Source organism: Cherax quadricarinatus, unplaced genomic scaffold, assembly GCF_038502225.1.
Source record: "Cherax quadricarinatus isolate ZL_2023a unplaced genomic scaffold, ASM3850222v1 Contig5304, whole genome shotgun sequence".
Lineage (NCBI taxonomy): Eukaryota > Metazoa > Arthropoda > Malacostraca > Decapoda > Parastacidae > Cherax > Cherax quadricarinatus.
Window position 1 is genome coordinate 1 of NW_027200330.1, and position 16,338 is coordinate 16,338.

At 42.3% G+C, this 16,338-nt stretch overlaps 1 protein-coding gene across 1 annotated transcript; it reads right to left on the reverse strand.

Annotated features, from left to right (window-relative positions):
• Nucleotides 1–3: 3 nt before the first annotated feature.
• Nucleotides 4–15,728, reverse strand: LOC128696137 (uncharacterized; the record flags this gene model as incomplete). Its single annotated transcript, XM_053787252.2, has 4 exons — nt 14,330–15,728; nt 10,526–10,699; nt 2,402–2,651; nt 4–1,515 (listed from the first exon to the last, which is right to left on the reverse strand). Coding segments are annotated over exons 2-4 (1,824 nt in total), but the record flags the coding sequence as incomplete, so codon positions are not given.
• Between the last annotated feature and the right edge of the window lie 610 nt (nt 15,729–16,338).

The window sequence follows — 16,338 nt, forward strand, 5'->3', positions numbered from 1 at the left end:
CAGAGTTTCCTTCTTCCAGCTTGCATTACGTACCTCATTATCAAAGTCACGCTCAATACTACTGATATCGCAATCGAACTTTTGTTTTAATTGCTCATTTCTCTCATTAACGCTTTGATTCAGTATCTCTTCATTTGTTTTATAATTAGAGTTTTGTTGTTCAGTTTGGACTTTCAGACAGTTCTCCTTTTCCTTTATTTGACACTTAAAAAATCTCAACCATTCCTGGGGATCTACCATAAATGTGTTCCAGTCAAATGAGACGATCATTTTGTTCCAGAGATCCAGTACTTGTTCAGCGTTCTCACGCATTTTCTGTACATATTTTTCCATGTGTTCACTGGCTTGCTGTCTCATCATTTTCTTGTCTGTGTTTATTTTTACCAGATGTTCACTTCTGGACCTTTCTTCCTGTGCCTTTTTATGCTCTTCTTCAACTTCTCCCATTTTTGTTAATTTCTTATTTCCTTCATTCACAGTTTTATGTATACTATTTTTTCCGCTTCCGCAATCGTTGATCTTTTTAACAATCTCTCTGAGTTTCTCTTCATACTGTGACTTATCACTGAGCAGCGATGTTGAAATTTCCATATTCTTGGAATATATTTCGTCTAAGTTTCCGACTGGAATAATTGCAAATGTTTCTGACATTATATCAACAAGAGTTACTTGGGTTGAAGTATTGATCACTCCATCAATCAACGAACATTCTAAGTCTGTTTTTGAGCTTTTCTTGCTTAGCTTCACTCCCCTGTCTCTACGGGATATTTTACCTTTGAGCATATAAATGCAAGCTATATTAAAAACGGAAACAATTATCAGTAGTATGAGACACGTGATAAATGCTCCCCCGTAACTTTTATCTGGAATACTTATACATGGTTCACAGGAAGGTTTGGTTACTTGTGGTCTATCATTGTTAAGTTCCTGAGACTCAACCTTAACCGCCAGGTTGCCGGAAAAGCTGTCGAGTTTTAGTGTAGCTCCTGCATACATGACGACACTCTCGTCTAAGGATATATTTATTGATGATTCTCTCAGCACTACATGACCTTCGATATTTAATCCGTGTGAAGAAATTGTATGTACAGAAGATTTGTGAAGTACGAGTTTCGATCCATTTCTTGCATGCAGTTTTTCGAGTGTGTCTATTTTAGACGATATGAGGTTAGCGGTGACGCCGTTCTGCAGAGGGCTGGAGATGTCGAGGACCTTGATGGTGGAGTTGATGACGGTGAGCTGATTGATGCTGTGAGCTGTGGCTAGCGAGGTGAAGATGCTCTGCTCCAGGTGAACGTAACTCACCTGGCTGGGTAGTCTGTCCAAGGTTGAGTTTCTGGTAGAGAGATGAAGACGAGCTTCACAGGGCTGCCCCTCACCTCTCACCACCACCACATCGACCACATTGTTGAGCACAACACTGACACACACTGACTCACTCAGCTGCAGCTTCACAGCGTTGTACACAAACACCTTCTGCACCGATGAGTCCAGCTCTTCATCCATATGAACCATCTACGAAAGATACAGGTATTAGATAGTTATTTTAGTAAACTGCCTGGATCAAGGTCTCCATCCATGAACAGGTACACCTCACAGACAGAATTAAACACGGAATAGAAAATGTCTGTACATTTCGTATGCAGTGTATATAAGATACACAATGACGTGTTACTGTAAAGACATCTCGTACACAAAGGAAATTTTTCTTTCAGAATTCAGATAAATTCCCTGATGAACGAAACTTCTTTACAATAAAATGCACATTTTTTGTCTAAATTGCATTTCTAGTACACGTTGGATTTTATGTCAATATAGGATTTACATCGTTGAATAATATACAATACCGAGAAGTAGATGAGAGACTTGTGAAAGTTTGGTTTATTTATTCATGAGACTATTGTGCAGGCGAAACTTTTCGGCAATAAAGATACCCAAGTGTTGTACGAATGTTTTATTCATCATTGGTTAATAGTGGTAATACGACTGCTCATCACAGCGCTACGATAAATAATATTACTTCTCAAGTTTTGCCCAACGTAGACCAATAGGCCGACTGCACTTCTTCGCTATATTTGGCTAAGATAAAAGTGATGCAGTTTGATATCTTTATTCTTGAAACCTTTCGCTTACACGATAGGTATCTTCAGCCAAATACAAAGAATAAATATGGAGGCAGCATGGGTATGCTGCAAGGTAAAAATTGCGATCAGTCCATCTACTTAAAATAAATGGTTCTTGAGATGGTCAGTCCCTCACCCTGAAAGAGAGTTCAGTTCCATTGTCTGAAGCTGCAGCATGACAATGGAACACTTGTGTTAAATATATCTTATCTACTCGTCGGTAGCGTATATCATTTTCTTTTGTAGGCGAAACTGTGTAAAATGAAGTTTTCACTCACTTGTGTCTTTTCAACCCCGAACTCATTAATGGAAATTATTAACAATGGGCCCAAAACCAGTTCCTGTAGAACGCCAGTGTTAGAGAGAACACACCGAACACTGAAGTCAGTACTAGCAAAGTTATGTAATGGCCACCCAGGCTTATACCTATGCTTCAGATTCATCAAGACTAAAGTACTGAACACCGGCTTCCAGACTGAGGAAATTTTTTCCACATCTACTGTTCTCTTAGAGCATTTCTGTATTGAACTGAAAAAGTCATTGGTTAGTATACATTAATGATACTGTATACCATTATTGTTATGATATTGCGCCTATATGGATTACGACAATAATAGGCAATAAAGTTTACTGTAAAATTAAAAAAATCAACTTAAATACAACCTTGATCATGAACGGTATACAATACCGACAAGTACGCTGAGGTCAGTGGTCAAGTGCGGTCATACCTGCCAAGCTCTTGGGAGTTAGCGTGGGCTGTTACCCATACCATGGCTTGTTGTAGTGCTTTAGAATCCCAGGTTCACGTGTTGAAGAAGGAGATTCTACTTCAGGAGGAAAATAGGAAGCTGAAGCTTCGCATAGATGAGTTTGGGAGTGAGTGTGAGAAGGATTTAGCTGGTAAGGTAGGAATGGTCACCAGCAGTGAGAGTGGCAGCCGCTTTAAGTGGCAAGTGGTTCACAGTTCAGGAAGAAGGAAGATGAGGAGAGTTAAGAGAGAAGATGTGAAGGTAGGAAATCGATTCTCTGTTCTCCAAGACGAGTGTACTTCAGTGGTTAGTGAGGTTGAAGGTACCACTGATTCCCCTGCTAATCAAGGTAAGAATATTTAAATAGTAGGCGATTCTCAGGTAAGATATATGAACCGTGCATTTTGTAACAGACAGAAAGTTCAGACAGAGAGTGTGTCTTCCTGGAGCTGGTGTTGGCGACATAGTCAGCAGGTTGGATAATATTATGGCAGGTAATGGGAACAAGCCCATTATCTGTCTTAGTGCTGGGGGTAATGACATTGGGAAGGGCAGGAGAGAGGAGCTGCTGGATAAGTACAGGTCAGCCATAGAAGTAGTTAGGTCTAAGGGAGGGATCCCAGTCATATGTAGCATCTTGCCTAGAAAGGGAGTGGGCAATGAATGGATGTCTAGGGCAATTGGTATAAATCGCTGGCTAGACAGGTACTGAAAGGAACTTGCAATCCCATTCATTGATAACTGTGACCTTTTCTTTGGCAAATGTGATATGTATGCAAGGGATGGGGTTCATCTCTCTGGGGATGGAGTGGTTGCATTAGCCAATTCAATTGAGAGGGTAATTGATGACTTGTCTAGAAATTTAAACTGATAGATTATAGAGGTATGGGTGTTTGTGGGAAACAATCAGGCTGCAGCATTAGGGTTAAAAACAACAGTTATTACCGGGATACCTCAGGGATATGTTTAAAAGACAATATTCAAAATAAAGTTGCTAGTAATGGCAAATCAAATGATCAACAAACAAAGAGAGATAGTAGAGGGCAACGAGTGACTAGCTCCCTAAAGGTTTACTATACAAATAGTAGGAGTCTAAGAAATAAGATAGATGAGCTAAAATTACTTGCAAGTGTAGGTAATATAGATATTATTGGTATAACAGAGACTTGGTTCAACCTGAAAGATAGAGAAATGCCTTCTGAATGCAACATACAGGGTTATAAACTATTCCACACTGATAGGGTCAACAGGAAGGGTGGTGGTGTGTTGTAGTATGTCAGAGAAAATTTAAATTGTCTTAGACATGATATAAGATTAGAAACATTTAACACAGAATCGGTTTGGCTACAGTTTCTCGAGGGACGTGACAAATTAATTTTGGGTGTGATTTATAGGCCCCCAAACCTTGATAGAGAGTGCAGTAAGCTGTTATGGAACGAAATTCATAAGGCATCTAGACATGAAAATGTTGTGATATTGGGAGATTTTAACTTTAGACAAATTGATTGGAACAATATGACAGGAAATCTTGAGTCTAGTGACTTTCTTGATACGGTTCAGGATTGCTTTTTAGAACAGGTTGTGACAGAACCAACTAGAGGAAACAATCTGCTTGATTTGGTTCTTGCCAACAAAGATTCACTAATTAATAATCTTGAGGTTAATGATGAGCTTGGGGAAAGTGATCACAAATCACTTAGTTTCAATATATCATGGAATTACCCAGATAACTGCAATCAAATCTCTGTCCCAGATTTTCGCTTGGCCGACTTCATGGGACTGAAAAATTACTTGGGTGGGCTAAATCGGGATGTCCTGACTATGGGTCAGGTAGGTGAACTTGGTTGACAATATGACGTTTTTCAGAGCATAGTTCTAGCTGCCCAGACAACTTTTGTTCCGAGTAGGGAAATTAGATCTAACAAAAATGATCCCAAATGGATGAACAATAGATTAAAACATCTCTTTGGTCAAAAGAGAGGCATATATAGGCGTATCAAAAGAGGGGATGGGCAGTTAAGAAATCAATATATTCAATTAAAGAGAGAAATAAAAAAAGGAATAAGAAAAGCAAAAAGGGATTATGAGGCTAAGGCCGCAAGGGATTCAAAGACTAACCCAAAAGGGTTCTTTCAGGTATTCAGAAGTAAGATTAGGGACAAGATTGGCCCACTTAATTAAGAGTAACTCTGGTCAGATCACTGACAGTGATAAGGATGTGTGTGAAATACTAAATACCTACTTCCTCTCAGTTTTCACACAGGAAAATACTAGCGAGATTCCTGAAATAATAGATTACGTAGAACAGGATGATAATAAACTATGTACGATAGCGGTAACTAGTGACATGGTCCTCAGACAAATAGAGAAACTAAAATCTAACAAATCTCCAGGTCCTAATGAACTGTTTGCAAGGGTGTTAAAGGAATACAAAGAGGAACTTAGCATACCTTTGGCTAATCTTTTTAACATATCACTACAAACTGGCATAGTGCCTGATAAGTGGAAAATGGCAAATGTAATACCTATTTACAAGGCAGGTGACAGGTCCTTGGCTTCGAACAATAGACCAATAAGCCTTACCTCCATAGTGGGAAAATTTATGGAATCAATAATTGCCGAAGCAATTCGTAGCCATCTTGACAAGCACAGATTGATTAATGATTCTCAACACGGTTTTACAAAGGGGCGTTCCTGTCTTACGAATTTACTAACACTAAGGTGTTTGAGGAGGTAGATCGATAGAGTTCCACACCAGAGGCTATTGAGGAAACTTAGGGCACACGGAATAGGAGGAGAAATTTTTTCCTGGGTAGAGGCATGGCTGACAAATAGACAGCAGAGAGTTTGCATAAATGGGGAGAAATCAGAATGGGGGCACGTCACAAGCGGTGTTCCTCAGGGGTCAGTGTTGGGCCCGTTGTTGTTCACAATTTACATAAACGACACAGATGAGGGAATAAATAGCGACATAAGCAAATTTGCTGGCGACACCAAAATAGGCCGTCCAATTCATTCTAATGAGGACATTAGAGCACTCCAGGATGATTTGAATAGACTGACGCAATGGTCGGAGAAGTGGCAGATGCAGTTTAATATTGACAAATGCAGAGTTCGAAATGTTGGACAGTTCAATAACCATGCCACATATAAACTAAATAATGTAGATCTTATTACTACCGATTGCGAAAAGGATTTAGGAGTTCTGGTTAGCAGTAATCTAAAACCAAGACAACAGTGCATTAGTGTTCGCAATAAAGCTAACAGAATTCTTGGCTTTATATCTAGAAGTGTAAATAATAGAAGTCTTCAGGTTGTTCTTCAACTCTATATATCCTTGGTTAGGCCTCATTTAGACTATGCTGCTCAGTTCTGGTCACCGTATTACAGAATGGATATAAATGCTCTGGAAAACGTACAAAGGAGGATGACAAAGATGATCCCATGTATCAGAAATCTTCCCTATGAGGATAGACTGAGGACCCTGAATCTGCACTCTCTCGAAAGGCGTAGAATTAGGGGGGATATGATCGAGGTGTATAAATGGAAAACAGGAATAAATAAAGGGGATGTAAATAGTGTGCTGAAAATTTTCAGCCAAGACAGGACTCGCAGCAATGGTTTCAAGTTGGAAAAATTCAGATTCAGGAAGGATATAGGAAAGCACTGGTTTGGTAATAGAGTTGTGGATGAGTGGAACAAACTCCCGAGGTTAAAACGTTGTGTAGTTTTAAAAATAGGTTAGATAAATACATGAGTGGGTGTGTGTGGGTGTGAGTTGGACCTGACTAGCTTTGCTGCTGGGTCTGGTACAGTGCTCCATCCTTGAGTGGGGATGACCAGATTGGGTGAGTCATTGGGATAAACCGAGGGGTGGGTCATTGGTCTAATCCGGGGGGGGGAACATGGACCTGCTCCTCGTGGGTCAGTAGGCCTGTTGCAGTGTTCCTTCTTTCTTATGTTCTTAAGTTGAAAAATTTACAAACATGTGCAACATCTGGGTATCTTTATTGTAGATACCAATATGTTGCACATTGTGATATAGTTCAGCTGGGCTTGTGAGGTCTCTGGGGAGACCTAATTTAACCAATTATATGGTCACACCTTGCCTTGGCAAACGTCTGTCAGCCACGCCCACGTCTGAGGTCTTTTGTTCTTGACGGCGTCAGACCTAGGCGTCAGGTCGTACACGTGGTTGTGGGGGGTGCTCTCGGGACAATATAAGCCCAAGGAACAGCTGAGCAGAGGAGATTCGGGCAGAGCTCTGGCCTGGGAGCAGAGCTGAGCTGGAGGGTCTCGGGAGGAGAGACTGTTGGAGACATTGGGCAGAGTGCTGGCTTGGAGCAGTACTCGTGCTGTATAGGTCTTGGGACCTGTGGCTTAGTTCCTGTAGTGAACTGTCCTCTGTACTATATTGTAAGTTATATTCATTTTCGTCAAGTTAATTGTGTTCCCTGTCTCACTGCTTATATGTACCACCTCATTTATCTAAACCACAATAATGTTCTCCTGTTCCCTAATATATTATTGCACGAAGACTTAATAATAAACTGTGTGAGTAGAATAGTAATATTCATTGTCCCAGGTATTTTCTCCATTTATTTATGTTTAGTTAAAGTAGTGAGAGGGTGAGTAGTGTGGAGTGGTGGGTAGAGTGATGAGAGGTGAAGTTGTAGTCACCAGTGACCTCACATTACCTACCTACCTCTGCCCTCATCTCTCCTACCACCTCGCCGGCCTGTCCCTGCCTATACACACTCCTTTACTCCCATATTCCCCTATTATGCTTACGTTCCAATACCCCCCTACATGACATGGTGTCTAAGCGGTGGTGGTTCTTATTTTTATAGTAGGAACAAGTCCCATGTGCCTTATTTTTGACTGCTCGGCTATACTTATGTTATGCTACCATTTTGTGTGTGTGTGTAAAGCTAAAGTAAATATCAGTGTGATATTATAATCCTAGTGGCCTTAACTGACCTTTTTTCAGACGGTGGGTCTGAGTAATTGTTTGGGTATAATATTATATTTGGTGGAGTTGGTTGTTGGTTTGAGATAAATGGTGGAGAATATCAGTATTTGGGTGAGACTTTTGGGGGAAGCAATTACTGGCCGAAATTGAATATTTACAGAGGAATGAGAAGTCACCCAGCCCGCCTTGGAAGACTAACCCACAACTGCCACCCATTGAAGAGCTGCCTATGATTGTTATCCTGCCCAGCTGATGTGCCCCAGTAGATGTATTGCTGCCTTGGTCTGTCATCCATTGTAGTGGGTGTCTGTCTCCGTCACCCAGTCTCTGTGACCATCACCCACGGACCGCACCTGCTGTTGATGATCTGAAGTGACCTCACCTCACCTCGAGCAACTGACCATAGCCTGCTACTGCTGATGTCGGCTGCTGTGATGCTGCTGAGATGCTGTAGCCGTGAGGCAATGCTGTGGCCGTGCTGAGATGCTGTAGCCGTGATGCGATGCTGCGGTCGTGCTGAGATGCTGTAGCCGTGCTTCGATGCTGTGGCCGTGCTGAGATGCAGTAGCCGTGCTGCAATGCTGCGGCCGTGCTGTGTGCTGCTGTGATACGGCCGTGCTGTGATGTTGAGATGCTGCGGCCATGCTGTGATGTTGAGATGCTCTGGCCGTGCTGATGCTGAGATGCTGGGACCGTGCTGCGATGCTGTAGCCGTGCTGCGATGCTGTGGCCTGGCTGTGTGCTGCTGTGATACGGCTGTGCTGTGATGATGAATATGCTGTGGCCGTGCTGTGATGCTGCGATGCTGCCTAGCTGAAGAGGAGGAGATGGCGGTGATACTGCAGTGGTGTGTGAGCGATTCTGGCTGGTGTGCCAGGACAGGAGAATCTACTATGAAGGAGTTGCCATCCTCGGAGATGTGGAAGGACGTGAGCTGCGGAGATGGACACCAGCTGCTGAGACCAGCCTGCTTTCAAGGGCGGTATGGAGGTGTATCCTGCCTTGCTGGTCGACCTGTACGACCGGTATGCGGGGATGCCCTGCCAGCCATGAGACAAAATTGAGAGTGTGAGATGTCCCCAGCCTACTTTGACTTGCCAGAAGTGTTAGTGTTACCTGTGTGAAATAAGGTGACCTTGAATACGGTCCAGTGATTATGGCCGCCTTGTTTTATGAGGCCAGTGAAACCTAGTAGTGGCATAGGATAATCGAGGGTCTTAGCTGCGATGCCTGCCCTGTCTCGATTTTCAGATGTTGAAGTGTGCATGTGAAGTGTCCTGAAAATGCGACCTTGGTGGTCGTGAAGTGGTCCAGTTGCAGTTACTTGAAAGAATGCAACCCGTTGGAGCAGTTTTCCACGCCGAAGAAGCCTAGAGAGGTTTGGCCCAATGGTTAACGTGCGAGGGTGACTAGCATTGGCTAGTGCATTTCTAGTAGAAGTAGGGAAGGCACTGGAGCCCGATATTTAGTTTTAAGGAGAAATGACGGGTAAGGAGGCTTTGCACCAGAGAGCAACTATTATGCTGGTCAACTGCCAGGTGTACTGATTACGCTGCCTTGTGGGAGATGAGAAGGTTGAGGGAAATATATGTAGTTGAATAATTTTGTATTATGTATAATTTTGTCTTTGTATTGTAATAGAATTAAGGGGTTAGGATTAAAATAGTCTAATAACTTAGGACAAATTGTCCTAGTTCTCAGATATTTTAAAGTGGGGGAGAAAGGGGGATGTGTAGTTCAGCTGGGCATGTGAGGTCTCTGGGGAGACCTAATTTAACCAATTATATGGTCACACCTTGCCTTGGCAAATGTCTGTCAGCCACGCCCACGTCTGAGGTCTTTTGTTATTGACGGCGTCAGACTTAGGCGTCAGGTCGTACACGTGGTTGTGGGGGGGGGTGCTCTCGGGACAATATAAGCCCAAGGAACAGCTGAGCAGAGGAGATTCGAGCAGAGCTCTGGCCTGGGAGCAGAGTTGAGCTGGAGGGTCTCGGGAGGAGAGACTGTTGGAGACATTGGGCAGAGTGCTGGCTTGGAGCAGTACTCGTGCTGTATAGGTCTTGGGACCTGTGGCTTAGTTCCTGTAGTGAACTGTCCTCTGTACTATATTGTAAGTTATATTCATTTTCGTCAAGTTGATTGTGTTCCCTGTCTCACTGCTTATATGTACCACCCCATTTGTGTAAACCACAATAATGTTCTCCTGTTCCCAAATATATTATTGTACAAAGACTTAATAATAAACTGTGTTTGAGTAGAATAGTAATATTCACTGTCCCCGTTATTTTCTCCATTTATTTATGTTTAGTTAAAGTAGTGAGAGGGTGAGTAGTGTGGAGTGGTGGGTAGAGTGATGAGAGTCAAAGTTGTAGTCACCTCACATTACCTACCGACCTCCGCACTCATCCTTCCTAGTGCCTCGCCTGTCCCCTACCTACTGAGTCCCTCCCCAGTACTCCCATATTCCCCTAATCAATACCCTACTCTACATGACAACATGTGTATAATGTTGTTGAATAATATACAGTTATAAATGGTTTTCAAAATCGAGAAGTTGATAAATGAGGTATTTTTATTACTAGGGAATCTTGATTGTGGTAACGTTCCAAGTGTTGCATAGGTGTCTTATTCATCAATATAAATATATTATCTAAATAACAACAAAAAGCATTAATAATTACCCTCTGAGTATCTTTATAGTCACAGAGTAGCGTGGCTCCCTTATGCTCGCAGAACTGAGCATTGATGCCCACTCTCAGCATTTCCGATAGGTATCCCATTGATGGTGGCAGCGTACACGCCCACACCACTACATACACGATTATCCATCCTCTCGCCTTTGATAGTAGAGCCATCTGATCAATAACAAAATTAGGTCTCTTTATACAATGTTATTTTCACAACCACAAAAGCGCAAACACAAATAGACAGAAAAACAAACAGAAAATACACACACACGCGCGCGCGCCCGCCCACACACACACACACACACACACACACACACACACACACACACACACACACACACACACACACACACACACACACACGTCAATCTCACTAAAAGACAAACTAAGATTCAAGATTCACTATCAAATTCGTTAGGTTGAAATCAATACAAATCATGTAATACCAGCTCATAGTCACTTCTGTGGGAGTTCACCGAAGTTAATGCTTATGAAAGGAAAATTAGCGTTAAGTTTTGTAATGTTTTTATGGCTTGCTTCTGTAGTGATTTAGAATCAGAGTCGAAGAGGTTAGGGGGGTTCTCCTTCTCAAAGAGGAAATGTGTAATAACGAGAATGATGTATCTGGTGATATTATTATTATTATAATCAAGGGGGAAGCGCTAAACCCGGAGGATTATACAGCGCCTGGGGGGGGGGATGTGGAAGGCATTCAGGCTTAATTCGGGGAACTGGAGCACAGATCCAATTCCCTAAATCAAGAGCCCCTCACCAACATCAAGGAACCTTCCTTGAGGGGTATCTGGTGATAGTGAAGGGAAGTTGGGTAGCACCAACCAAGAGGCAGTCAGCAGCCACAAAAGGAAGGACACTGAATGGATTTTTAGGACATCCGGTGTAAATTGCTGGCCAGATACAACTGCAAGGAACTAGCAGTTTCATTCTTTGACAATTAGGAGAGAATATCCACCTCAAAACTTCCTTTGCGAGAGTGATGCACTGATTATACCATTTTTACATCACTTTCTGCTGCCTCCTCTGTGTTCGAATGAAGAAGCTTCTGTGTAGGCGAAACGTTTCGATATAAAGATACATATCTGTGGCAAGATTCTTACTTATGAAAGAGGTGTAGGGTTATGGGTGGTACTACCAAAGTGGAATTGTGTAAACTAACTTTTCAGTACAAGACTCAATATGCAGTTATGACATTTTATTGTCAAGACATTTCGTCCACTGTAACCATAACCCGTCTTGTATGTTAGGTAAAAGGACACAGGTGCAACTAATGTGACATTTCATTTTGTTAACATTTCGCTCTCCAGGAGCTTTATCGAAGAATTGAGACACTTATGCAACACATGGGAATCTTTATTGAAGAAACGTTTCGCCACGCAGTGGCTTCATCAGTCCAATACAAAGTAGAAATGGGTAAGGAGAGGAAGTTTGAGGTAATCAGTCCCTCAACCTGGAATCTATGTCTTCAGTCCATCACTTTTGTAGGAAGTGCAGCATAGGGCCAGAGAGGTGGCTTATATACTGCAGTCAGATGAGTTGAAGCAGGAGGCGGGATCACAGTGGGGCCTGCCACTGTGTGTTGCATAAGTGTCTCAATTCTTCAACTTGTCGGTTTTCGAAACCATTCATCACATCTGTCAGACAAGGCAACATCATGGGATCTTGGTACAAAGACTTCAACGCTTGCCCAACCTTTGGACGACGACCTACTTACACTAGTGGCAGGTCCCACTGTGATCCCACCTCCTCCTGCTTCAACTCATCTGACTGCAGTATATAAGCCACCTCTCTGGCCCTATGCTGCACTTTCTACAAGAGTGATGGACTGAAAATATCTAGCCTAAACAGGACTCGCAGCAATGGTTTTAAGTCGGAAAAATTCAGATTCAGGAAGGATATAGGAAAGTACTGGTTTGGTAATAGAGTTGTGGATGAGTGGAACAAACTCCCAAGTACAGCCATAGAGGCCAGAACGTTGTGTAGCTTTAAAAATAGGTTGGATAAATACATGAGTGGATGTGGGTGGGTGTGAGTTGGACCTGATAGCTTGTGCTACCAGGTCGGTTGCCGTGTTCCTCCCTTAAGTCAATGTGACCTGACCTGACTGGGTTGGGTGCATTGGCTTAAGCCGGTAGGAGACTTGGACCTGCCTCGCATGGGCCAGTAGGCCTGCTGCAGTGTTCCTTCGTTCTTATGTTCTTATGTTCTTACCCATTTCTACTTTGTATTGGACTGATGAAGCCACTGTGTGGCAAAACGTTTCTTCAATAAAGATTCCCATGTGCTGCATAAGTGTCTCAATTCTTCAACTTGTCGGTTTTCGAAACCATTCATCACATCTCCAGTAGACTGAACTACTACAGGGAATTCAACCACCTCTTCACCTTACAGCAGTTTAGCTTCAGGACCCACCGCGGAACTCAACACTCTATAAATATCATTTTTGATGCGGTAGACAGCCTGGGGAAACAAGAGAACCTTGCCCTAATTGCAACTAGGGACGTACACAAAGCCTTCGACAGCCTGTGGCACGACGGCCTCATATTCAAGCTTGCCGACCTCTAGGACCACAACTGAACCTTTCTCAGGCTCATATACAACTTCTTAACAGGTAGAAGTATCATCCCCACCTTCAATGAAAAGTCAGCAGTACCTTTCACGCCGACAGTTGGAGTACCACAGGGCTCGTGCTTTCAGCCCCCATACTCAATGTATATGTAAACGACCTCCTCCAGCCTGAATTCAATAATACAATAATCACCCAATTTGCAGATGACGTTATCCATGTAGTATCTTCCACCCCCATCTCAGGTATAAACAGGCATAGGCGAGTATTAGAAAAAAATGAATGCGGAACTACGAAGAAGAGCCAACTGGGAGAAAACATGGAGAATTACAACTAACCCAGGTAAATTCCTCATCAGCATCATCGGCTGTTTTGCATCAACCATAGAAGACAAAGAGGGGTATTTCCATCAGAGGTACACGTATCGCTATCAGAAACCCAGACAAGATCCTGGGTTACGAGATCGACAGATTGCTCCACTCCACATCTCCAAAAAGGTGAACCTAGCAAAAATCCGACTCAGTCAACTATTTAGATTCAAAGAAGTCATCTCCCACATCAAGAAGCGCTTTTATATGATGATGATGATGATGATGATAAACCTATGCTGGAATACCCTTGAGTAACCATGTCACTAACAACTAAATCCAACATGTTACAGCTGCAAAGAGTCCAGAACAGAGCACTTCGCTTTTTCACGGGCACCAGGCGGGGAGATAGAATCAGGATGGAAGACCTACACGTCCAACAGGAGATCGATACAATAAATGTCAGGCTAAAAAAAGAGAGAACTAACGACATGCAGGAACTCTATTTACCAGACAGAGAAAACCCTCCCCAACCAAAGAACACCACCGACTACGTCATCAGTATACCTCCCCACAGGACCCAAAGGATGACCCTCCAACAAAGAGTTCGACGCTTCATTCGCAAGGAGTACTTCTCACGACCAAGGATCCTGTGTGACCTCCCCGTAGATATAAAGTTGATTGTTTTACCACATGTATTACTAGTACTACAACTAATATTAATGCTACCACTAGTACTACACCTCACTCTAAGCCTATATATACCCTCTGTGTCCATGTATTGTTTGTAACGGCTTGATAAATCTCCTGGGGAGCGAAATGTTGCCACAATAAAATGTCACATTTGTACTTGTGTCCTTTTAACTAACATAACCCGCCTTATTAACAACAGGTTCTCTTAGAACATACCTGAAGGAACAGTCAGTTTCCTCTTTAGATGTGACTGTGGTAGGGAAGTGGAGAGAGACAGTGATGGACTTCCAGGTACTTTTCAGAATTCTCGACAAGTATTTCTTGTATTTTAAGCGTCAAATAGCCACCTACTACTCTGAAAGATCATTTCTCCAGCTGGCCACAGTGAGGGTTCATGATACTTCTGTTTGTCATAAAAAGTTACTTATGCATATTATTATAATAAAAAAAGAAGCGCTAAGCCACAAGGGCTATACAGCGCTGCAGGGCAGGAAGGAAGCGAGGGCATCAGGTGGCAAAAGGGAGGTGAATGAGTAATAGGTTATGGATAACAGCGGAGCAGTGGATGGTGAAAGGGTAAAGGGCAGCAAGAGACTGAGCTAGAAAGGGCTGAGGGGAGTGCGTAAGGTATCATCATCAGAGTTTGTGCAGTAAATCAGTCGTTGTCAAGAAGTCAATGAGAGAGTCAGGATTAAAGGAGGGTCCATCAGCAAGAAGGGAAGGTAAAGAGAGAGTAGTAGAACGAAGACGGCGTTGAAGGTAAATTCTGCGTGCTCGTTGATAGAGAGGGCAGTCTAACAGAATGTGGCTAATCGATACTGGAACTTGACACTGCTCAGAGAGAGGTACAGGGTGTCTCTCCATGAGATACCTGTGAGTAAGACGAGTGTGGCCAATGCGAAGACGGGAGAGAGTGGTCTCCCAACCACGGCACTGATGACAAGAAGACGGCCAGTAACCTATGCTCGGTTTAATAGAATGAAGTTTGTTACCAAGCAGAGTTGACCAATGTTGTTGCCAACGGGCGTGAAGGTGGGTAGCTATTGCAGCAAAATAGTCCAGAAATGGAACACCTCTATAGGAAATTGGTAGGTCATGTACTGATGACCGCGCAGCAGTGTCTGCCTGTTCATTGCCCTGTACGTCAACATGACCAGGGACCCAACAAAAAACAATATCTTTATGTTTGGTAGAGATACGGCGTAGCCAAAGTTGGATACGGAGAACTAGGGGGTGAGATGTATCAAATTTTCGTATAGCCTGTAGAGCACTAAGGGAGTCTGAGACTACCACAAATGATGACACAGGCATAGATGCGATACGAATAAGTGCTGCAAGAATGGCATACAATTCAGCAGTAAAAATGCATAGAAATTCAAGAAACCGAGAATAACAACAGATAATGTGTACTAGGTGAGCACAATTTTAAGGCCACTGCAAAGTCGTGTTGTACACCAGATGGCAAGTTACTATAAATTAAACTTTACCTCTAAGAATGTTTTATAGTTCAATTCGTAAACCACCACTGATTTATGAAGTATTCCAGTGTATTAACCTCTTAGCTATAAGTTAACTGTTCTAACCGGTCCTTTAGAGATGCTTCACGAATTTTTTTATTTATACTAAGTCACAGATCTGTCATGATTATGCTCCATCCTGAGTAAACTTTCGTTTAAAAATAGAGGGTTCTTCTGTATAACGTGTCTTTATATATATTACACTTTTCCCATTCAAAACTTAATGCCTGTTCTATATTGCAGGTTTTGTTAATTGTTGAAGAAGTGATCATGGAAACTCAACAACACTGATGCTTGTGAATTCCTGCGAGTTTTACAGATGGTCACTATCTGTTATCACACTATTTGTAATGCTCGGCAAAACAATTAAAAATTGGTGGGAGTCGCATAAAACCACAGATAAAGAGCACGTGCATCAATAATGTGATAATTAAGAGTTGACTCTTAGTGTACAGAATATACACTGAAATAAACCTCCTGACTTAAGTAACTGTTATTACGAAGTCATTTCATTGTAATGTACATTAGAGTAATTATTCGATTTGATATGTTAATTAGTTAGCAATTGATAAAGTTAGGTTAGTTTTATTAGTTTTTATTAGGTGATTATGACAAGTCTTTGGTTCATTACAAAGGTAATTGCGAATATCCTGATTCAGGGAATTGCAAATACAAGAAGTTATAAACTTCTTACCCTTATATATCATA